General features: G+C 38.5%; 1 protein-coding gene across 5 annotated transcripts in view; it reads left to right on the top strand.

The window, feature by feature from the left end:
• The window catches only part of mark1 (MAP/microtubule affinity-regulating kinase 1), a 176,767-nt gene that overhangs the window by 139,671 nt on the left and 12,411 nt on the right, over positions 1 to 24,685 (top strand). For 2 of the 5 annotated variants that reach the window (XM_059985818.1, XM_059985817.1), the window contains 10 exons: positions 4,457 to 4,513; positions 4,655 to 4,891; positions 11,341 to 11,460; positions 11,606 to 11,705; positions 11,990 to 12,102; positions 14,968 to 15,121; positions 17,246 to 17,427; positions 18,533 to 18,630; positions 22,879 to 23,055; positions 24,402 to 24,662. In XM_059985818.1, the coding sequence (XP_059841801.1) occupies positions 4,457 to 4,513; positions 4,655 to 4,891; positions 11,341 to 11,460; positions 11,606 to 11,705; positions 11,990 to 12,102; positions 14,968 to 15,121; positions 17,246 to 17,427; positions 18,533 to 18,630; positions 22,879 to 23,055; positions 24,402 to 24,662 (1,499 nt within the window). The remainder of the gene's footprint in view (positions 1 to 4,456; positions 4,514 to 4,654; positions 4,892 to 11,340; positions 11,461 to 11,605; positions 11,706 to 11,989; positions 12,103 to 14,967; positions 15,122 to 17,245; positions 17,428 to 18,532; positions 18,631 to 22,878; positions 23,056 to 24,401; positions 24,663 to 24,685) is intronic. The other 3 variants (XM_059985821.1, XM_059985820.1, XM_059985819.1) reach the window with 2 other exon arrangements.

Genomic DNA, 24,685 nt, shown 5'->3' with positions numbered 1-24,685 from the left:
ATATAAACTTAGCTTATCCAGTAAATAAAACATTACAGCCCAAACAGAATCTCCTCTGTACTCTCTCTACTGCTATCATGTCCTTCATACAGTGTGCTGACCAAAACTGCATCCAGTATTCTATTTATGGCCTAATCAATACTTTATAGATTTGGACCAAGACGTCTTTGCACTTGTGCTCTATGCCCATCATTCCATAGACCTTTTTCACCAACCTACCTATCTGTACTGCCACCTTCAGGATCCCTTAGGCTTTTGCATCATTATCCTGCTGTTCCTCAATTGCCCCATCATTCATTATGTATGAGTAGTACTTCAAAATGCATCATTGCAGATATGTAAAAAAAAAATACATCTGGCAAAAACCTACCAACTCATATCTTTGACATCCTTACTAATCAAGAACCTATCAACCTTCGATTTAAATATATCCAATGACTTGGCTTCCGTAGCCATCTATGGCAATGAATTCCACAGATTCACCACAGTCTGGTTAAAGAAGTTACTCCATATCTTTGCTCTAAAGGGAGACCCTTCTGTTCTGAGACTGTGGTCTCAGATGCTATACCCTCCCACAATATAGAAACATCCTTTTCATGTCCACTCTATCCAGGACTTTCAATATTCAGTGGGTATCAATGAGACCCCTCCCCCCATTTTCTAAATTACAGCAAATACAAGCCCAAAGCCACCGAATTCTCTTCATATATAACATGCTTTCATTACTGGGATCATTCTTATAAACCTCTTGACCCTCTCTAATGCCAACAAATCCTTCCTTAGATATAGGGTCCAGATGTGGTGTACCCAAGACCTTTTCAAACCTAATATCACTTTGCAGATGTGACAGACCATAAGACATAGGAGCAGAATTAGACCACTCAGCCCATTGATTCTCTCTGCCATTCTATCATGACTGATTTATTATCCCTGTGAACCCCATTCTCCCGCCTTCTCCCCGTAACCTTTGATGCCCTGACTGATCAAGAATCTGTCAACCTCTTTAAATATACTCAATGGCTTGCCCTCCGCAGCCATCTGTGGCAATGAACTCCACAGATTCACCATCCTCTGGCTAAAGAAATTCCTCATCTCTGTTCTAAATGGACATCCCCCTGCTCTGACACTGCCCTCTGGTCTAAGACTCACCACTATAGGAAGCATCCTCTCCATATCCACTCTGTCTAGGTCTTTCAATATTTGGTAGGTTTCAATGAGATTTCCCCTGCCACCCTTCTAAACGCCAGGGAGTACAAGCCCAGAGTCAACAAATGTTCCTCATACATTAACCCTTTCATTTTCAGAATCATTCTTGTAAACCTCCTCTGGACTCTCTCCAATTTCAGCACATCACATCTTTCCTTTGATAAGGAGCCTAAAACTGCTTATAATTCTCCATGTGCAGTCTGACCAAAGCCTCATAAAGCCCCATTCTATCATTCTTATATTCTAGTGCTCCTGAAATGAGAGTTAGCATTTCATTTGTCTTACTTACCACCAACTCAGCCTGCAAGTTAACTTTTAGGGAATCCTGCATGAGGATTCCCAGGACCCTTTGAGCCTTTGAATTTTGAATTTTTGCCCCGTTTAGAAAATAGTCCATGCCTTTATTTCTTCTACAAAAGTACATGACCATATAGTTTCCTACACTATCTTCTATTGCCACTTTTTTGCCCATTGTTCCAATTTGTCCGAGTCTTTTTGCAGACGTTCTGCTTCCTCAACACTACCTTCCCCTCGAACTATGTTTGATGGCTTTGTGGCAAGTTTGTTGATAATACAATGATGTCATCCCAATTGTTAACATGAAAAGAAGTGGTGCTCATACCAACCCCTGTGAAACACTACTTGTCACCAGCAGCCAACCAGAATATGCCCCTTTTATTCCAACGCTTCATCTCCTGTGCCAATCAGCCAATCTTCCATCCATCCTGTTATCTTTCCTGTAATGCCATGGGCTCATATTTTGTTAAGCAGCCTCATGTGCAGCACCTTGTCAAAGGCCTTCTGAAAATCCAGGTAAACCACATCCGCCGACTCTATCCTGCCTGTTGTTTCCTCAAAGAATTCCAACAGAATTATCAGGAAAGATTTCCCCTGAAGGAAATCATGCTGACTTTGGCTACTTTACATGCTCCTCTAAGTACCCCGAAACATTTGTAATAATGGGCACTGACATCTTCCAAGCTACTGAAGTCAGGCTAACTGGCCTATAATTTCCTTTCTTCTGCCTTCCTCTCTTTGAGGAGTAGAGTGACATTTGAAATTTTCTAGTATTCCAGAATCCAGTGATTCTTGTAAGATTATTACTGATGTCTCCACAATCTCTTAACTACCTCCTTATAGGCAAGTTTGCTAGAGCTGTGGTGTAGTTCATTTGAACTACAGATGATTTATTTAACTTCAGGTGTTTCAGCTTCCCAAGTATCTTCTCCTTTGCAACTGCACTCATTCTGCCCCCTGACACTCTTGAATTGCTGGCTTACTATTAGTGTTTCCACAGTGAAGATTGATGCAAATTGCTCTAAGTTTTTCCGCCATTTATTTGTCTACCATTGCTACCTCTCCAGAAGTCCAATATCCACACTCTCCTCTCTTTTCGCATTATATATCTGAAGATACTTCAGGTAACCTCTTTGATATTCTTGGCTAGCTTACCTTCATATTTCTTTTTTTTTTCTTTTGTTATGGTTGTTTTTAGTTGTCTTCCGTTGGTTTATAAAAGCTTCTGAATTCTCTCTAATGTTTGCCGTATTATATTCTCTTTTGCTCTTATGCAGTCCTTGGCTTCCCTTCTCAGTCACAGTTGCCTCATCCTCCCTTTAGAATGCTTCTTCATCTTTGGGATGTCTCTTCCCTATGCCTTCCAAATCGCTCTCAGAAACTCCAACCATTGCTGTTCTGTCGTCACCCAGCTAGTAACCCCTTCCAATCAACTTTAGCCACCTCCTCTCTCTGGCCTCTGTAATTCCATTTACTTCATTGTAATATAATACTGATACATCTGACTTTATCTTCTTCTTCTCAAGATGCAGGGTTATGATCACTGCTTCCCAAGAGTTCCTTTACCTCAAGTTCACAAATCAAATCTGATTCATTGCACAATACCCAATCCAGAATAGCCTTTCCCCTAGTGGGCTCAACCATAAACTGCTCTAAAAAGCCATCTCATAGGCATTCTACTAATTCCCTCTTTTAGGATCCAGCACAACCTGATTTTCCCCTCTTCCCCCCCCCCCCCCAATCTACCTCCATATTGAAATACCTACGACTATCATAACATTGCCCCTATTATGTGCCATTTCTATTTCCCATTGAAAGTTATATCCCACATCCTGGGGACTGTTCGGGAGCCTGTAAATAAATCCCATCAGGGGCTTTTTACCTTTGCAACTTTTTAACTTTACCCGTGGGGATTCTACATCCTCCAATCCTGTGTCACCTCTTTCTAAGGATTTGATTTCTTTTTTTACCAACAGAGCCAACCCAGCCCCTCAGCCTGCCTGCCTGTCCTTGCAATGTAATGTGTATCCTTGGATGTTAAGATTCCAACTATGATTTTAGTTCAGCCACATCTCAGTGATACCCACAAAGTAATACCTACCAATCTCTAACTACACTACAAGATTATCTGCCTTATTCCATATATTGCATGCATTCAAATATAACAGCTTCAGTCCTGTATTCATCATCCTTTTCAATTTTTGTTCCCATTTTACCTCATCCCACTGACTGCAATTTTGCCCTATCATCTGTCTGTTCATTCTCAGTCTTAAAACACACTGCATTGACTTGCATACCAACTGCCCCATCCTCAGCCCTATTACTCCAGTTCCCATCACCCTGCCAACTTAGTTTCTACCCTCCCCAACAGCTCTAGCAAACTTGTCTTTAAGGATATTGGTCCATCTCAAGTTCAGGAGTAACCTATCCCTTTTGTACAGGTCACACCTTTCCCAGAAGAGATCCCAAAGATCCATAAATCTAAAACCATGTCCCTGCTCCACTTCCTCAGCCACTCATTCATCTGTACCATCATCCTTTTCCTGTCCTGACTAGCATGTTTTAATTCATTGACTCAAATGCTAATCAGGAATGCAATTTTGCTCAGATTTTGATGTTGGCTCATATTGTAAACTTGAAACATGAAATTAAAACATTCTTAAAAAGAGCTAAGAACTGAAGAGTAGTTTAGTCAAGTGCCCCTTACAACTGAATTGTATAATCCTCTTTACTGTACATAAACATGTCCATTCTCTTTTACATCTCCTTTCAGTCATTTTTTCTCAGCATTGTCTTTTTATCTTGAAAATGAACTTGTGTCAGTGTTATGAGTTAATCAGACACATCACTAAATTTGATATTTGTGGTAATGTATAACTGCTATCTCAATGAAATAACAGTGTAGCATATGTATGTTGGAAATATTTCTGAATTGTTCTGATGTTTGTTTCAGATTGTTTCGTCGGTAGAATACTGTCATCAGAAGTGTATTGTACATAGAGATCTCAAGGTACCTAAAACTAAAAAGAATTTTGTGATTCTGTTTTATGTATTTGCAACTGCCTCAGTGTAAGGTTTTGTTCATACATCAGTTATTTGGTAATTTGTAAATATTGACAAAAGTAAACATTTGATGTTTCCTTTTTTTCAGGCAGAAAATTTGCTGCTTGATGCAGATATGAATATAAAAATTGCAGATTTTGGCTTTAGTAATGAATTTACAATTGGTAGCAAATTAGACACATTTTGTGGAAGTCCACCATATGCAGCACCAGAGCTTTTTCAAGGAAAAAAATATGATGGCCCAGAGGTAGATGTTTGGAGTCTCGGCGTCATCCTTTACACATTAGTTAGCGGATCTTTGCCTTTTGATGGGCAAAATTTAAAGGTAATCTTTCTATAAAAATTATCTTTCCCTTTACATAATTGTATACAATCTACAATATAGATGATCTTTTTTAATTCAATCCAGATATGCAGCACAATCAGCCGTACTTGTATTTATGCTCCATTTGAGCTCCCATTCTTCCTCTCCTTACTTTATTTGGATAGCCACCGCCTTTCTTCCTGCACATGCTTGTCCAGGTTCCTCTTAAATCACCACAGATATTTTCATTGTTCTTGTAACTCTTTAGGTAAAATTTATTTGAATTGGTTATTTAATTTCTTGATAAGTGATATCCTATCATTTTGTTGTAGTTCTCAAGTGGACTCACCATGTCTGTTGTTGGCACTTCAAACAAGCTTATGAGGTTATTTTTTTAATGGTGAAGCATCACATTTCGTAGCAAGATTAGCTTGTCTTTAAATTCTATTGCCAAGATTTTTCCTTGAGGTGCTTTTCTTTAGTGGTTTGGCAATGATCTTTGTTCTTCAGAGGCTTGCTGAGTAGAATATAATGAAAAAGAGGCATTGGTTTTGGATACATTAGTGTTAAAATTTATTGATTTGGCACTCATTTGTATTGGCAACAATGTAGAAAGTTTTCTCCTGATTTTTTTTCAAAGTACGGCAACCACAAATTTGTTTCATGGAAGTGATTGACCTTGAAGTTGAAGCATATTACCAAGCCCCACGTCACTCACTGCTCCATATAAGAGAAAATTCAAAATGTAATGTTGAGAACTGAGTCTCCTGCTTGCAAAATCACTGCTTCAAGGGGATGTAAATGATGTGCTGTGGATAGGTGTTACATTTCTTCATTTAATAAAATCAGGCACTTCAAGTACCTTTGGAAGTCTGATTTCCATTTAATATTATCATACAAATTACCAAGATTTAGAAAATCTAGCAGTTAAAATGGAGAGGAAACTGTTGGCTCAATGGCATATGTGTCTTGGGTATTGAGCAGGAGTAGGAATGCTCCATACCCTCTGAAGGAAGACTTATGACAACCAGCAGCTGATCACACCACCTTTCACTCCCTCCTTCCCTTGGATGACACTGTATTATAAACTTGTCTCTTTCCTGTGCATGGAGCCCTGATCAACTAGTTTCATTTAATTCAGTAATCAGTGACCCCAAACTCCCACTTCCTCAATTCTGGCTCATTGAACAGTGCCCCTGCCGCTGCCCAGTTCTTTAGTCCCACTGCACCTAAACTCTGAACTCTTGTTCCTTTCTCTCAAACCATAATCCTTTTCTATCTTCCAAAGTGGTCATTCTTTCTTGTCTGAACCCCTATCCTAACCCCTATCTCTAGCACTCCACACTCCCACAATCAGCTGTTCCTATGACCTTTCTAAGATTTAGCTAAATCAGAACCCTAGTGTACAAGGTTAGGAACTAGATATTCTAACATTCTTATCATTTGAAGGAAATAGACTTTACCAATAAAATTGCTAAAGGTAGAGTTGTAGCATTGTTTTTAATGGACATTTATGAAGAAAGATCTTCTGCAATCATTGTGAAACTGCTTAAATCCATTATTAAAGTGGTAACCAGATACATTGAAATTCATTTTCAACTAGTGAGCACAGATTAACAGCAAGTAAATCATTTTGTGAAATCTAAACCTATAACCTCATAGCTGGTGATGTAAATGGAAGGAAAAGTAGTAGACGTGGTCTACTTGGATTGTAGGTGTTCAATAAAATGTTTCATGAAAGGTTAATTCTGAATATGAGGTTGCAGCATTTAAGATAATAGGTTAACATGCATGGAGGTTTCTTTAAAGAACAGAAATCAGAATAGAAATAAATACTATTGTATATATTGACTGGCTTAAGAGAAACACAGATTTTTAGAAGTGCCAAGTAACTATTAATATTGGTGTGAAGAGGGACTGGAGTGAGATTCTACATGTGACATGAAACCAACTTACTGACGTGGAAGTAATTAGGCAGGCAGGTGGTTTATTAGCCTTTGTTGCCAGTTTACAAGTATAAGGAAGCCTTTTTTATGTTTTTGTGTTCTATTTCTTATGTTCTACATTGTCCACTTCTTTTATGAAAGCACACCTGGAATAAGGTGTCCAGTTTCAGCACTGATATGTAAGAAAGAACATAAGACCGTAAGACGCAGGAGCAGAATTAGACCATCTGGCCCATCGAATCTGCTCTGCCATTCAAACATGGTTGATCTTTTTTTCTCTTCTCTTCAGCCACAATTCCCAGCCTCCCCCCCCCCCCCCCCCCCCGTTACCTTTGATGCCATGTCCAACCTATCAATCTCTGCCTTAAATACATCCAACGACCTGGCCTCCACAGCTGCATGCGGCAGCAAATTTCACAAATTCACCACCCTTTGGCTAAAGAAATTTCTCTGCCTCTCTGTTTAGAAAGGGCACACCTCTAGCCTAAGGCTGTGCCCACTTGTCATAGACTCTCCCATCATGGGAAATTACCTTTCCACATCTACTCTGTTTAGGCCCATCAACATTTGAAAAGTTTCAATGAGATCCCCCCTCATTTTTCTGAATTCCAACAAGTACAGACCCAGAGCCATCAAATGTTCCTGATATGATACTATTATGAAATCCCATAACGGGATCACTTACCAGCAAAGATAGAGAGGTCCGTTGAAGTCTGATGGTACTATTTTTACAAGTCTTTATTTATGAAAGGGGCACAAACGTAAGATTAATGCAAACACTCAAATTTACGTAGTCACTACTTAATCTAAAAGCGCGGGTCTAATAATAACCATCAATAAGAAAACAGCTCGATCATTTGTCTAGGGGATAAATTAGTGTCCGAGGGAAATATAAAAGTCACTCAAATTCCTGCAGGCTTCTGGCTTTGGGGGGTGGGGGGGTGCTGGGTTTTCACTTGTTGGCGAGAGAAGAAAAACTTGCCCAGGTCTTTATGAAGCAAATCCGTTGAATCAGGGGAGCGGGCTTCCCCGTTATTAGCTAAAAGCGGTTTTACGTGATTCCAGCCACAGATTCCAGGCCCAGAATCTAACTCACGTGGCTTCCTTCAAAATGGCTTCCCGCTACGACGGGATCGCTAGCGTGTCTTCTTGGTGCATCTGAAGGTGTTGTCCCCCCCCAGACCCTCTTTTATACTTCCTCACGGGGTCGCAGGTGTCAATCAGGTTGGGATGATGCAATCTCTCTCTCAACCAGCCCACTTTGCCCAAGGGCTTTACACGTGGTCTCCATGAGACAATAGTCAATGTTGCCTTATTTTGCATCCCGGTGGAACGCAGTATTTGGCACGTCTCTCTCTCTCTCCCACTTCCTGGGTCTACTGACCCCCCCCTCAACTAGTGCTCTTGTGATTCTCACAAAGGAGGGGGCTGCAGACATAACAATACCCTTTCATTCCTGGAATCATCCTTGTGAACCTCTTCTGTACACTCTCCAATGCCAGCACATCTTTTCTAAGATGAGGTGCCCAAAACTGTTCACAATACGCAAGGTGAGGCCTCACCAGTGCCTTATAAAGCCTCGACATTACATCCCTGCTCTTGTATTCTAGACCTCTTGAAATGAATGCGAACATGGCATTTGCCTTCCTCATTATCGATTCAACCTGCAAGTTAACCTTCAGGGTGTTCTGCATGAGGTCTCCCAAGTCCCTTTGCATCTCAGATTCCTGGATTTTCTCTCCATTTAGAAATTAATCTACTCATTTACTTCTACCACCAAAGTGCATGACATTGCATTTTCATCATTGTATTTCATTTGACACTTTCTTGCCCATTCTCCAAATCTGCCTAAGTCCTTTGCAGCCTACCCATTTCTTCAACACTACATGCCCCTCCACCAATCTTCATATATATCTGCTGAACCAACCCCTGAGGAACACCAATAGTCATTGGCAGCCAACCAGAAAAAGGATCATTTTATTCCCACTCGCTGCCTCCTACCAATCAACCAATGCTCCAACCATGTTAGCAACTTTCCTGTAATACCGTGGGCTCTTAATTTGCTAAGTAGCCTCACGTGTGGCACTTTGTCAAAGGCTTCTGGAAGTCCAAATATACAACATTCACTGCATCCCCTTTATCTATCCTATTTGTAATCTCCTCAAAGAATTCCAACAGGTTTGTCAGCCAGGATTTTCCCTGAAGGAAATCATGCTGACTTTGTACTATCTTGTCCTATGTCACCAAGTACTCCATCAACTCATCCTCAACTATTGACTCTTAACATCTTCCCAGCCACTGAGGTCAGGCTAACTGGTCTATAATTTCCTTTTTGCTGCCTTCCTCCTTTCTTAAAGAGTGGTGTAACATTTGCAACTTTCCAGTCCTCTGGCACCATGCTGGAGTCCAATGGTTTTTGAAAGATCATTTCTAATCCTACCTCTTTCAGAACCCTAGGGTGATTTATGTACCTTTAGGTATTTCTGGTTTTTGAGCACCTTCTCTCGTGTAACAGTAGCTGCGCCCACTTCTGCTCCTTCACACTCCACAACATCAGGCATACTGCTGGTGTCTTCCACAGTGAAGACTGGTGCAAAATACCCACTCTCATTCCACTGTAATTTTCCTTACTCCACTGAAATACAGCTAACTCAGACTTTACCTCCTCCCTATCAAATTTCAAGTTGAACACTCATCTTGTGATCACTGGTTCCTAAGGGTTCTTTTACCTTAAGCTCCCTAATCACCTCTGGTTCATTACATAACACCCAAACTAGTATAGCTGATCCCCTAGTAGGCTCAACGACAAACTGCTCCAAAGCTATCTCTTAGGCATTCAACAAACTCACTCTCTTGAGATCCATTTCCAACCTAATTTTCCCAATCGACCTGCATGTTAAAATCTCTGATGACTACCATAACATTGCCCTTTTAACTTGCCTTTTCTATTTCCTATTGTAACCTGTGGTCCACCTCCCAGCCACTGTTGGGAGGCTTGGAAATAACTACCATCAACATACTTCTACCCTTGCAATTTCTTAACTCAGCCCACAAGGATTCAACATCTTTCAATCATGTGTCACATCTTTCTACTGATTTGATGTCATTCTTTACCACTAGAGCCACACCACCCTCTCTGCCTTCCTTCCTATCCCTCCGATATAACGTGTAACCTTAGACATTCAGCTCCCACTACAACCATCCTTCAGCCACGATTCAGTTATGGCCACAACTTCATACCTGGCAATCTGCAATATTGCAACAAGATCATCCACCTTATTTCTTATACTACATGCATTTAAATACAACACCTTGAGTACCATATTTGCTATCCTTTCTGACTGCATCCCTATTAATTTGATTCTCAGCCTGTTGGCTACAACTAATTCCCATCACCTGTCTGCCCTTCCTGGCAATCTGACTGTATGCTGTCTTTACTTTTTTACCATCTGTCCTTTCATTCTGGTTCTCACCCCTCACCAAGTTAGTTTAAACCCTCCCCAACAGCTCTAACAAACCCGCCCCCAAGAATATTGGTCCCTCTCGAGTTCAGGAGCAACTCGTCACTTTTGAACAGGTCATACCTCCCCCAGAAGAGATCCCAATGATCCAAGAACCTGAAGCCCTGTCCTGTGCAGCAGCTTCTCAGCCACACATTTATCTGCCAAATCATCCTATTTCTACCCAGTGGCAGTGGCAATAAAATGAAGATTGAGAAGGGCTGAAATTTATTCACTTCAGTTCAGAAAAATGAGGGGTAATCAAATTAAAGGATAACATTGTGAGACTCAACAAGGTTATGAATCAAGAGTCTAAGAATAAAGAAGCATTGTCTCAGAATGACAAGATGGCCATTTAGAACCAAGATAAAGAGAAATTTCTTTATTCAGAAAGTTGTGAATATTTTAAATTCTCCACCCCAAGAGCCTTGAATACTTGGCTATTGAATGCATTCTCAACAGTCAATTAATTTTTAGACATGAACAAAAAATCAAGGAGTAGTGTGATTAAGTAAGGTATTGAAGCTTGAGGACCAGCCATGATATTGAATGCAAAGCTCTGTATGGCCTGCAGTACACTCCAACTTCCTGAACCAGTTCCCATCCAGGTCAGTCCAGCCTTTTCCAGTTTTCAACTGGCTTCCCCATCTCGCCTTTTCCTAAGGAATTCTCATTTATGATTCTCATCTTCTGTTGTGTGAAGAAGGCCAAATGAGCAGTGGAGCTTGGATAAGTAAAAGCCTGTGTATTTGGCAGAACATTTTTGACCTTGTGCCTCAATGGATGATAAACAGGTTATCGACCAAAGTTTCGGGATTTAATACACTCTCATTCCCCCCCCCCTTCCCAAAAAAACTAAAATCAGAAAAGAATGCACAAGAGGATGTCTATATTTTATCTTAGTCTCGTTGCCTTAAATTTGAAGGATTTTTGAACCAAACATTTGAGGGTCTTGATTCTGTCTTGAGGTTAAGTATAGGTGTCATGATTTCTTCTATTCTTATATTTCTGTCCCTCTAACCAGGAATTAAGGGAAAGAGTGTTGCGAGGAAAATATCGTATTCCTTTCTACATGTCAACTGACTGTGAAAACTTGCTCAAAAAACTCCTGGTATTAAATCCTGCCAAACGAGGCAGTTTGGAAGTAAGTGAGATATTTTGAAACCTGTATTTTGTTAATGCTCTATATTGTATATCATTTCCTAGTTTTCCAGACTCTATCGTTATTTATGTCATATTTGAAACTTTGCAACGGTAAAATCATTTAAATTGTTGACTGTTTTAAACAGCAAATTATGAAGGATAGATGGATGAACGTTGGTTTTGAGGAGGAGGAATTAAAACCATACAGTGAACCAGAACCTGACTACAGTGATCCCAAACGAATAGGTACGTCTTCTAATTTTGCATGAATGGTGTGTCTTGATTTGTTGATCCACTGAAATACATTGCAATTATATAAATATCACATGTGGCTTATTATAAATACATTAAGGATAAGGGGAAAAGTCTTATTATTTATTGGGCTTTGTGTTTTTTGAAATTTCCTTTTGCTAAAACCAAGCTCAGGCAATTAATTTGCTGCAGCATTGTGGTTATGAGGAGAATATTTCATTGAATGTACTTATTCAGACAACATTTTTTTTACATTGTAATTCTTGCTTTGTTTACAGAAACGATGATCACTATGGGTTTTCCAAGAGAAGAAATTACTCAATCCCTTGTGGGACAGAAGTATGATGAAGTCATGGCCTGCTATCTATTATTAGGCAGGAAACCTCCAGAGGTAAGCTTCATAATAATCTATTCAGAAACCAGAAGCAGTTCATCCGTATGAAGATACTGATAGTTTCTCCATAGCTGCCCTTGACAGAAGAACAGATTTCCCTATTGAAATGGCTACTGCATTATTTTATCCCCAATGCATCTTTATCTTAATCAATATTTCAACTCTACACCAGACTATTCAACCTCTCTTGCAAAGCAATTGTTTTTCTTCTTTGCCCCACTTGCTCTATGCATATCAAAATTAGGCAAAAGTTGATGGCTAGAAAGTACTTGGGCTGAGAAAATCATGCTTCATCCTAAGAGGATAGGAAAAGGAGTTCAGATTTGTTCCGTCATTCAATAAGATCATGCATTGTCATTGTATTCTTGGTTAATAATTACCTTCCAATCTTGGATTTGAAATTAATATTTGTCCTAGGGCCAATTGATATTTGAGAGCAAAAGCAAATAAAAATGTCTCCCAACTTAACTCTTGAAAGACCTAGCTCTTTTTTTGAAATTCTGTGCTCTAGGTATGGACTCTCAATCATAAGACTTTCTGATTCCTTGAAACTTTTCATGAGATCACAGTTTAATTTTGCACCTAATTAATTTTCTTTAATCCACAAATCCAGATGCCATTCTGATAAATCTGATAAGTTCTTCGTGGTCAAAATACCCTCCCTTCAGTGTAATGCTTCCCAAAGATGTGATATTGCCTCCACCAACTTTTATTCTAATCTTTTATATTCAAAGGCCAACATTCCATACACTCTTTAGACTATTTTATGTACAGTACCTCTCAAGACTTTTTAGTAAGATTTGTGGGGAGTTTAGGAGAGAAAATCAGAAAAAAATCAGCGGTGCAAAAATTTTCCATGAAATGACCTTGGCAACAAATCCATCCTGATTTGTCTAAATAATCCATTACCCTCCAAGTTTCTGGTGATCTTGTCCCCAAAGCCTCTGATTTCACACCATCAAAGTTAAATCGTTGCCCCTATTGTTACTGGGTTTATCCTTATTCACCTTTTTTGACCAAGCGAGTACATTTCCAGTCTTTTGACATTAATCCTGGATGAAAAGGACAAAGAAACATTTTAGTTAGTATTCCTGTAGTGTCCTCCTATACTTGCCACAAAATTCCACTTCTTCCTGGTGATGTGCCTATTTAAAATTTTCTAATTCTTCCTTGCTTCCAGTTTTTTAATTATTCAGTGTCTCAAGCATCATTTACTTCACTATTAATTTGGAAGGCCAATGCAAAGTACCATCTTGACACTACCCTTGACATCCATGTGCAGATTTTCAGTTTTGTTCTTATAGGCCTAATTCCTCCATTTTGTTATTTGTATACCTACAGAACACATCTGACTACCCAATTGGCCTAACAATATTTTTGTAGATAGTGTTTTTGTTTGCTATTTCATAAGAGGTGGAATTTTAACTTGTAGGCACAGAGACAGCTGGAACATTGCTTTATTGTAAGGGGTATAGAGTACAACTCCAGATGAATGCACAACAGCTGGAGATGCTCAGCTGGTCAGGAAGCATTTCTGATTAAAAAAAAGAGAGCTATCATTTTGGTGGTTGATCCTGCAATCAGAACTGGAGAGAGAAATAATTAAAACAAGTTCTAAGCAGAAAGGAGGGAAGGTAGAGAGAACAGAAAGAAGATCTGTGAAGGGTAGAGACAAGGAAAGAATAATGCAAGTGACTAATATTTTAGTGATTAAAAGACGGTAGTAGTGTATGAATGGATAAGGTATAAATAGGAGACGAATGAAAAAATACTGCAGATGCTAGAAATCTGAAACAAGAGCAAAAAAAAACTACTCCGAACTCCATGGTCTTACTAATAAATTGAGAAAATCTAAGGCAAAATCACAGACTGAGGACTGGCAGAATAGTCAATTCTGAAACTGTTAGAAAGAAAGAAAGAGTGAGTTACTTACAGCCAGAGAGTTTCAATATTGAGTCCAGAAGATCACAATGCGCCCACAGAGAAGATGAGAGGCTGCAGTTCCTCAGATTACATTGGGGCCTTATTGTAACAAACTGGTCAGAATGCAGGTGAGGTGTGGGGAGGGGGCAATAGGAAACTCGGGGTAATCTTGTGGACTGAAATCAGCTGCTCTTCAAAGTGGACACCCAAACTGTTTGTTTTCTCCATTGTAGATGTGACTACATTGGAATGAAGTCTCAAACAGCTGGAGAGCGACAGAGCAAACTAAACAATCAGTATTAAAAGTGTGCAATATAAGATTGAGAAGCTAGTTTAACTGAATTTAGGTGTTGAGTCTGTCAGGTTATAATGCTGAGTGGGATGATATAGAGCTGTTCCTAATGCTTTATGTTATTTGTTTGAGTAGTATAGGAGGTAGTTGGACTAGGATTAAGAATCAACATGATACTTCAATGTAGTACAAACTGTTTTGGACATAAATGATCATATAACATTTTTTTGAGGAAATGCAGGAGAATTCTTTGAATATAATCACTATGTTGTTCTAAGACATTTTTTAAAAATTGGGTATTTATCTCATTTGTTTTGTGTAACCTTAATTTGCACAAAATGTTCTGCAGATTTTCCCCCCATAAGTTCTGAGAGGACTTTTAGAGCAAATTTTCATTTAGGAAAATTCAACAATCCACACAGTACGGAAATCACTGACACATCTTTGTCAGGTACAGGCAGGTGTTACAAGTACTGTGAAAAGTCAATTACAATATATTTTCATCATCTTGTGTGATACATTGGTTCAGAACATTGGAAACAGTGAAAATGTGGTGGGAAGGATTTTTTTCTTGATTCAGTAAAAACAGATAAAGATATAATGTTTCAAAAAAATAATTTTAACAACTTTCCTTTTCAAACTTCCAGTTTGAAGGCAGTGAATCTGTATCCAGCAGTAACCTGTGTCAAAGGTCTCGACCCAATAGCGATCTCAACAACAGCTCTACACAGTCCCCTGCACATTCGAAGGTCCAGCGCAGTATATCAGCGAATCAGAAACAGCGGCGGTTTAGTGATCATGGTGGGGATGACATTCAAACATGTAAAGTAACATGGCACATTTGAATTTTGAGTGTGCAGTGCCTTAGTGTGCTATTCTGGACTACCAAATCTTCTTAAAATTTAATTCAATCCAATTGCTTGTTTCAGAGTATATTTGGACTAAGTTCATTGTTTCTGTCTATGCATGCATTTTTCGGTGAAAATTTGATATTCAGTGTCTTCCCAAAGTAATTCTTTATCAATCTTATCAGTCAGATGGATTCTGTCTGTCCCTGCTGGATTGCAAATGTGGACCATCTAATTTTAATTGAATCACTCTAGCCTGATAAAAAACCTAATTAATGATTACTGTCTGTGCAGTATTAATTTTTGGAGAATAGTATTGTTATTTCAGCAGGTTTATTAACCTGTATCACTAGCAGATAAAAACCTGAATTGGTTCAAATGTTGGATTTCCATTCAACCTCTCAGTCATGCCTGGTAACACATCTGAATTTTATTCTTGTAAAGCAAATTTGTAGAGTGGTTTTAAAAAAAATAGCATTCTCTCTTCCTTTATTGGTAGACATTTACTTTATATTTTCATACATTAGTGTTAGTTGGGAAGGTCATTTTAATCATTTAATAATTTAAATCAAGTAAGCTATTTTTAAATGTTATTACATAATTGTCATTGGACAGATAAAGTAGAAAACATACAGCAGTATAAAAATTCTCATAAGCACTTGTACTACTTCAGTGAATTCAGTTTTGCATAAATGTTAACTTGGGTGATAGTTATTGTAGGATAAAAGAATTTTTAAAATTAGGTTTTCAAGTTAAACTAAAAATAGAAATCTGAAAATACAGCAGAAACCATTCAGCATCTGTTGGAGATTATGGTCAAATGAACCATTCAAACAATAGCCTGAATATTTATTTTCCCCAGGTGCTGTCTGGTATGTTGTTGTGCATTCCTATTTGGGTAGTTTTACCTAAGTTTGCAGCAGTATGCTTTGTTTTAAATGTAGCTGAAGATTTTGTAATTTGAAAATTATAAGCATTTTTAGGTGCTGGAGATGATCATTATATTATTTCAGGAGGAATTTATAACTTCCTAATTCAAGAAAATCTTTTCCACAATTTTCCATTGATTTAGAAAAACAAATTATCAAATGGCTACTTAATCTAATTAACAAGAAGTACGTAGTTACTGGAAGATATTTTTATTGTTAAATTACCTGTTATTTTTAATTACTAAAAACTAGTCCTGATTATATCATGTCCATCATCCTTCTGAGTGGAAAGTTCTCTCTGAAATACTGCATTGGCAAATAGGGTATTCTGATTTATAAGCTTTTATATTTCATGATTTTTAATCAAACCAGTATATTTTGGTAGAAATTAAGTCTAAGTCAATCCAGCACCTAATTAAGTGACATGTGTGTGTGTTTTGTTGCTTTAATAACAATGAATAGGATGCTAAGTAAATGAATATAAATAAATAAGCAAAAAAAAATCTGACCTTGAAAACATGAAATTATAAAATCATCTGTTGGCACTGGAGAGCAGTTAAGCAGCTGTTGGGTGAAAGATTACATAAGCTTTCACTGGAGTTATTATTGTTTGTGTTGTATTTTTCTTCATTGGTCTTTGGCTTCCTGTGTGTTTCTGATAACTCTCAAATGACTAGATCCCATTTTAATATTGAGAAACGTAAATCTTCTGACTTGTGTAATTCATAAACAAAGCATCAGCTGACAATAACAAAGTGATTTAGCTTTATCAGAAGAGAAATTCTACAGGGATAATTGAGTAATTAATTTTAGTTAATTATAATAGCTTGACGCTCATAAAGGTACCAAAATAAAATGCTATAATCACAGTATGGCTGGTCAATGCTTTTATCAGCCCGTCTTTTTTTATGGTAACTTTCTTAGTTGAAGTTAGAAAAAGAAATCATGTGAAATTGGTTCTTGTAATGTTTACCTTTCACTGCTTTACTGCTCCCTTCATTTTTGTGCTCTTGTATGCCATTACATGTCCAGCCATAATGAATTTCATGTGCCTTGAAATACATCCAGCCTAAAAGAAAGTGCTTGCAATTTTGCACAAGTGCAGCTAAACTGATCTCTTGCCATGCTGTCCTTTTGTTTTTTTACAGCTGGTCCATCAATCCCACCTGCTGTGTCATACACCAAGCGAACTCAAGCAAACAGTGTCGAAAGTGAGCAGAAGGAAGAGTGGGACAAGGACCTGGCTCGCACCGCTGTGGGTTCCAAAGCGGATGTCCCTGCAAGCCCACTTGCAGGTCTTGAAAGGAAGAAATCTATGACTGGTCCAAGTGTAAGCAGCAATTATATTTGACAAAGTTGCATTTTGATTTAAACACACAAGATTCTGTGGATGCTGGGAAATCTTCAGCAATGTACACAAAATTCTGGATGGAACTCAGCAGATCAGGTAGTGTGCATGGAGGGAAATAAACAATCGATATTTCAGTCTGAGACCCTCTATCAGGACTGAAAAGGAAGGACTGTTTCTTGCTTCATCCCCCCCTCCCCACACCACCATGACACCTTCCACCTTACCTCGACTCACCTTGTATTGCTTCACCTCCTTCCACCTTATTCTAGCTTCTTCCTCCTTCCTTTCCACTCCTGATAAAGGGTCTTGGTCAGAAATGTCAACTGTTTACTTTTTTCCATAAATACTGCCTGACCTGCTGAGTTCATCCAGCATTTTGTGCGTGTTACATATTTAATTTGATTTTTCCTATCCCTCAAGCTCTGTATTAGTATGGAATGGACTCAAAATTCGTCTTTTACTCTTGTTCATTGTGTGCTTACAGTAGGGATGCTATCCATCAAGAGGAATCCTGGGACTATTATGTTACACGGTACTGTCTGTTCCTCTTATCTTAATCGGAAAAGAGGATGCTGATGGTCATAGTTGATATCCAATCCTCAGATAACAGACCTTAGCCTCTACAGTTCCAGACCATTTACCTTATCATTCTGAAGCAAAACTCAAGTGCAGACTGAAAGTAATAAAAGTGCACATGGGATATTTTCTTGCCTTAAACCAGTTCATTCTTTTCACTGGTATATCTAACTGTAATCTTCCAGTCTTATAGTTAAAAACTCAGTGATGAAGGGAAAAGCTTTTAAAAAGTTCTAATATTAGCAGTAACACAACTAATTGGTGGATGTAATGTGGAATTAATTCTGAATCTTATAAGCATTAAAGAAATCGAACAAACTTGGCAATTATAAAAAAAACTCTAAAGTTTGTCTGTTACAATGGTTGTATTAAATGTTTACAAGTATTTTAGTTGCAATAAATTTGAAATAATGTTTCTAATATTTGAAATTATAAGAACAAGAATCTAAAACTTGGTGTATTTTCCCAAAAATATACCTATCTGAAGGTAATTTCTTTCTTGTATCAGAACAACATGGTTCCAGGTATGACAAGAAGAAACACTTATGTTTGCGAGCGATCCACTGGAGATCGGTATTCTGCGGTGCAGAATGGAAAAGACAGCAGGTGAGGATCCAGAATTCATAATATAACAATATTGTAAAATGGCTCAGTGATTTTTCATATTTGCTGAATTAAGTGGCATTATGATTATATGTTTGCAATAAGTTATTACAAATTTAAGATCATTATTTTTTTTACAAATACAGTGCTGTGACTAAATACCAGCAATATTTGTTCCATGAAATTGATCACATTCTCATTTTTTGTTGCTAAATGCTTAAATGTTACCTGTGTAAATTCTATACTTTAATTTGGTTTTAATGTTATTTTAAATTTTCCTACGTTTGGCTGTGAAACCCCCTCACTGGGGTTGTACGCAAACTTGGTTTGTTAGAAGGCCACCTTTCTTAAACAGTATATATCTAGGGTCAGTATAATTTGGGTTCAACCAAACAGGAAAGTTTGGATGTTTCAATTATCAGTTGGCAAGAAATAATAGATTGTACACTGCATACAATTATGAAGAAAGTGTATTTACTAATTTCAGCTTTATCAAACAGTTATTAAGAGGGGTGGGAAGGGAAAACTAAAAGGGTCCATTACAGTTAACCAGTCTAAATGTGCACATGCCGTTGGAGTTCACATTGTCCTAAAGCTAGGTATGACCATAACTCATGGCACTGAATTCTCATCACCAATCACCAGTAGAACTTTCTATCTAGGATTCATTCATCTCTCAAAGCACCTCTTTCAATCACATCCTATGGCCATCTCTCCCAGTCATTTCTTCTCCACATCTCCCGCCAAAAGACCACGAACCCCCCAAAGTACATCAGAAATCTCTCTCCGCTCAGCGCTTTCTGAACTTTCTCCCAATTCCATCATCCTGATTGGCTGATACAACATTCCTAAATTGAACATCATTGCCCTTTATCTTTAGCCAAAACCAAAACATTCTACCAGCAGGACACACTCCTTTTACAGAAAGCTATACGTAGCAGTGAAAACCTTAGCCAGGGCATTACAGCTGCCTATGCAAAGGCATTCAAGTAGCATCATCTTCAACATGCATATATAATGAGAATAAGATTCAAATCACTTAATTACTACAAGATGAAGCAGAAATTTAATTTGTGAATTTATAATGGCATGGTACAATGCAAAGTGTCTGGTGTGGTGATGGTGATACTGATAGGATAAGAAGATTAAAGTTCACTTTGTTGAGTTATAATTGATTAATGTGAATGAAATGCACAGCTAACAGACTTCAAATTGGAACATGTCATTGCAAATATAACCAGTTACGTGCAATAGTAAATGATGTGGACTAATATGCTTAGGCCATTTGAAATGCTTCTGACTCACAGAAAGAGAAGGCTGCAGTTGAACGGGTAAATGACAATTAATTCAGGACAATCAGCACATGAAAAAGCTTTTTTTAAATGAGAGCATAATTGTATTCATAAAAGAAATATGGTGGATGTTCTGTTTGTAGATTCTCTATAGACATTCAATGTAGTGTTACATAGCATGCTTGCCGATTAAAGTTATGTAAATGTAGGATTACAGTAAAGAAATTGTTTAAAGGAGAGTAAATGAGAACTGCTGAAAGAATGTGTTCTGTATGTAAGTAGTCAGGCTGCTGGCAATCCATGGTAGAACTATGGGTCTTCTATTATTATTAACTTCAGTATAGGGTGCTCAGTTTCAAAATGTAGCACAAGAAAATTTGAGATAACCTGAGAGAGTAGTAGTTTGGACAGGAAGCTCTCCAATGAAGTATTGTTATTGAGGTAGAGAGTATGTAGAGGAGTTTAACAAGAGTATTGCTATGATGAAATGTTTTATTTATGAAGAGACTGTACAGCTGAGCTTGGAGGAGCTGATGGAGATGCACAAAATAATGAAGAGCAAAATTAGGAAGATGATCTGAAATATTTTCCTAGAGTAGATGTCCTCCAGACCAGAGGTTAGAGGTTAACATAGAGCCTAGATCAGAGATTTAGATGGAACATGAAGAACTTTCACCCAGAGTTTGGTCGGAATCTCAAATACCTAAGTGCATGGTCGATGCAGAGTTTCTTAACATTTAAAGAGCTTCTAGATAAGTACTTAATTTGCTGAAGCATAAAGGCTGCACCAATTTCGGGATTAGAATAGGTATTTTGTCAACACACGAGATTCTGTAGATGCTGGAAATCTTGAGCAACATACACAAGATACTGGAGAAACTCAGTAAGTCGGGCAGCATCAATGGTCAGGAATAGACAGGAGACGTTTTGGGCTCAGACCCATCATCAGGACTGGAAAGGAAGGTGGGAAAAAGGAAAGGAATACAAGCTAGCCATTGATAGGTGGAACGAGGTTAGGAAGAAGGTGTTCCATAGTGGTAAGAAGCTGGGATGGGTAGGTGGAAGAGGTAAAGGGCTGAAGTAGAAGGAATCTAACAGGAAAGGACAGTGGACCATGGAAGAAAAAGAGAGGGGAACCAGAGGGAGGTATTGGGCAGGTGAGATAAAGAGTGTGGGTAATCAAAATGGGGAATGAAAATACAGGAGGGAGGGTGGTCAAACTGCCCTGTGTAAGTGCTTTATGACTGTGAAAACTAATCCAACGTTGAGATGTGGAGTAATTGAGATTAAGTAAATGTAGCTGTTCAGAAACAGTTTCCACTTCCATGGAACACCATCCTTTACACTTTTTTTTAGAGCACGGTAGGTAATGATTAGAAACAAAGTTAACTTAAGGATTTATATACATATCAAAGTAAAATTTATTATCAGAGTACTTGCATGTCACCATGTACAACCCTGAGATTCTTCCTTGGTGGGCATACTTAGCAAATTTGTAGAACAGTAACTGTAAACAGGATCTATGGACAACAGACTGTGCAAATGCAAATATAAATAAACAGTAATAAACGAGGAGCATGAAATAACAAGTTAAACAGTCCTTAAAGTGAGACCATGGGTTGTGGGAACACCAGAAGTGGAATCAGTGTAGTATTCTACTTTTATTTAAGAGCCTGATGGTTGAGGGGTAGTAACTGTTCTTGAACCTGGTGGTGCAAGTCTTGAGGCAGTTGTAACTCCTGCCTGAGGGCAACAATGAGCAAAAGAGCATGGCCTGGGTGGTGAGGATCCATGTTGATGGATGCTGCTTTTCTATAGCAACGTTACCTATAGATGTACTCAATGGTTAGGAGGGTTTTATCCATGATGTACTGGGCTGAATCACCTACTTTTGGTAGGATTTTCCACTCAAAGGCATTGGTGTCCCCATCCCAGGCCATAATGCAGCCAGTCAGCATCTATAGAAGCTTGACAGGGTTTTAAATGACATGCTGAATCTCCACAGACTCCTAAAGAAGTAGAGGCACTGTCATGCTCAGTTATATTTATATGATGGGTCTAGGACAGGTCCTCTGAGATAGTGACACCCAGGAATTTAAAGTTACTGACCCTCTCCACCTCCAATGATTACTGGCTCATGGACATCTGGATTCCCTCTCCTGAAGTCTACAATCATTTCCTTGGTCTCGTTGACACTGAGTGAGAGGTTGATGTTATTACACCACTCAGCCAAGTTTTCAATCTCCCTCCTGTATGCTAATTCATCACTACCTTTAATACAGCCCACAACAGTGGTATCAACAACAGATGTTGGAAGTGGTGAGGGTGAAGCGCTGGTGGAGGGGCAGGTAGCAGAGTACGAGGGAGTACGAGAGACAACGGTGGCACAGGTGCAGATACACCCAGCCCTGAAGCACCAGACAAGGTCATTTGATTGGAAACAATTGTTTTATTTATCATCACAGAATGACTCTCTGGTGCTTCCTGCTTCCTCCCCTTTCCTTTCCCCTTTTCCCAACCATGATTCCCCTCTCCCTGTCCACTTCCCACTCTCAGTCCACAAAATAGAACGAAATCTGAATTGGGTTTGTCATCACTCACGTATAGCATAAATTTGTTTGTTTTTATGTGGCAGGGGCAGCAATACAGTGCAGTACATAAAATTACTACAGTACTGTGCAAAATTCTTAGGTGCCCCAACTATATTTGCCCAAGACTTTTGTATGGTACTGTAGATAAAATTTAAATGTCAATCTCACATTGTAGTATATAGATGTAAATTGTTGAACAAATGAAGCTTGGAGAACCTTTCTGGCTAGCATTGTAGGATCAACATTGGGACCATGAGTAAATCGTACATCATGGTTGTATGAGGACCCCTAATAAAAAAAATAATTTTTTCACCCTAGTTTTTCTGTTACATTTTGGCTTCTATCTTTCTTTTGCCTTAACCCATAAGCCTAACTGAAATGTCTGCTTGTGCAAGCAGTACTTCCACATCCATCGCAAGTCCTGCAGGATCTTCTGGAGTACCTTCAGCCCGCCCTCGACACCAGAAATCAATGTCAGCTTCTGGTCATCCAATCAAGGTCACTCTGCCTTCCATAGATGATGGCAGTGAAGGTTACCGATCCAGGTAAGTATTTACAAAATTCCAAACATAGAAAACTTCAGCAAAGTGAGAGACTGACTCAAGAAATGTGCAGCACTTTTGAATCTAATTTTAGAAATCCTACCTGAGAATTATCATTCTTTTCTAGATGCGATGGAATCTGCAAGTGTTTTGATACATTGATATGAGTGCTATGAGATCTATAGCCTCCATAGTCTTTCTTTTATTCCTAATTGAAGTTTCACATGGAACTAAAAACACAGGACAAAAAGAATCTCCCCTTGTAGCAGAATTCAGAATTAAATCTAAATTCACGCTCATATTCTGACTACTTTTGAGAAAAGAGATTATGAATTAGAGATTTTCTTTTGGAAAATTAATAGTTTAATAGTTTCTCCTTTGTAGCATCTTCATTCAGGTATCCTCCAACATCTAAATTATTGCTATATCTATTCTTATGTTCATTACAGTTTAAGCAGAAGTAGGTCTGGCATATTCTGTGGAGAGAGAAAATTAGTTAATATTTCAAGTTCATGATATTTTCAACATAGCAAAATACTTGTATATATTACCAGACTGTAAATGAATGGGGAAAAAAATGATTGAGGACAAGCATTTATTCCCTAGTTAGTTTCCAGATTGTCCTAGTATAGATGAATCTTAACTTCACTGGGACTTTAAATGTGGAAAAAAAATAGATAATTAGTTTAATAATAGTTCTTTATGGACCAATTAGCCACCCATCAGATATCATTGTAAAGATAAATTGTCTATTTGAACAAATTTGTGCCGCGTTTTTTAAAATCCAAACCCCATTTTCTAGTCCTGACGAAGGGTCTCGGCCCGAAACGTTGACAGTGCTTCTCCTTATAGGTGCTGCCTGGCCTGCTGTGTTCCACCAGCATTTTGTGTGTGTTGTTCCCATTTTTTAGGCTTGCCATTTAAAAGTGTGGAGAAAATATGTTGGACAATTGAACATCTTTTATCAAATGGACAGCCTGTGTATTAGCATATCTGGGACCAGCGTGTGAATGCCTTTTCAGAGAACGTGCAGTAGTAGTTCTATTTTCTTAGAAGTTTGTGGAGATTTGACTTGTCATCTAAAATGTTGACAAACTTATATAGATGAACTCGTGTTCAGGTACTATGTATTATTTTATATTTTCACAGGATTTCTTGCACATTGGTTTCCTGGCAGTTTTTGTTTGTGTGTAGCTTCTTATTGATTCTATTGTATTTCTTTGTTCTACTGTGAATGCCGCAAGAAAAACAATCTCAGGGTAGTATGTGGTGACATTTACATAGTTCGATAATAAATTTACTTTGAATTTCGGATTGCAAGTGCACTGATATTTTCTTTCCTAATTTAGCTCTGCAGCTCAAAGGGTACCTGCTGCTTCCCCTTCTGCACATAGTATTAGCACTGCAACTCCAGATCGAACCCGCTTCCCCAGAGGTAGCTCTAGCCGAAGCACTTTTCATGGGGGACAGCTGCGGGAACGCCACACTGCCACGTACAATGGACCACCAGCTTCACCAACACTGTCACATGACACTGGTGCCCTTTCACAAGCTCGAAGAGGAACTTCAACTGGTATCATAAGCAAGATCACATCCAAATTTGCCCGCAGGTAGGTTTTTAATTATTCCTAAA

Source organism: Hypanus sabinus, chromosome 12, assembly GCF_030144855.1.
Source record: "Hypanus sabinus isolate sHypSab1 chromosome 12, sHypSab1.hap1, whole genome shotgun sequence".
Lineage (NCBI taxonomy): Eukaryota > Metazoa > Chordata > Chondrichthyes > Myliobatiformes > Dasyatidae > Hypanus > Hypanus sabinus.
This window is presented reverse-complemented; position numbering and strand designations above follow the sequence as displayed.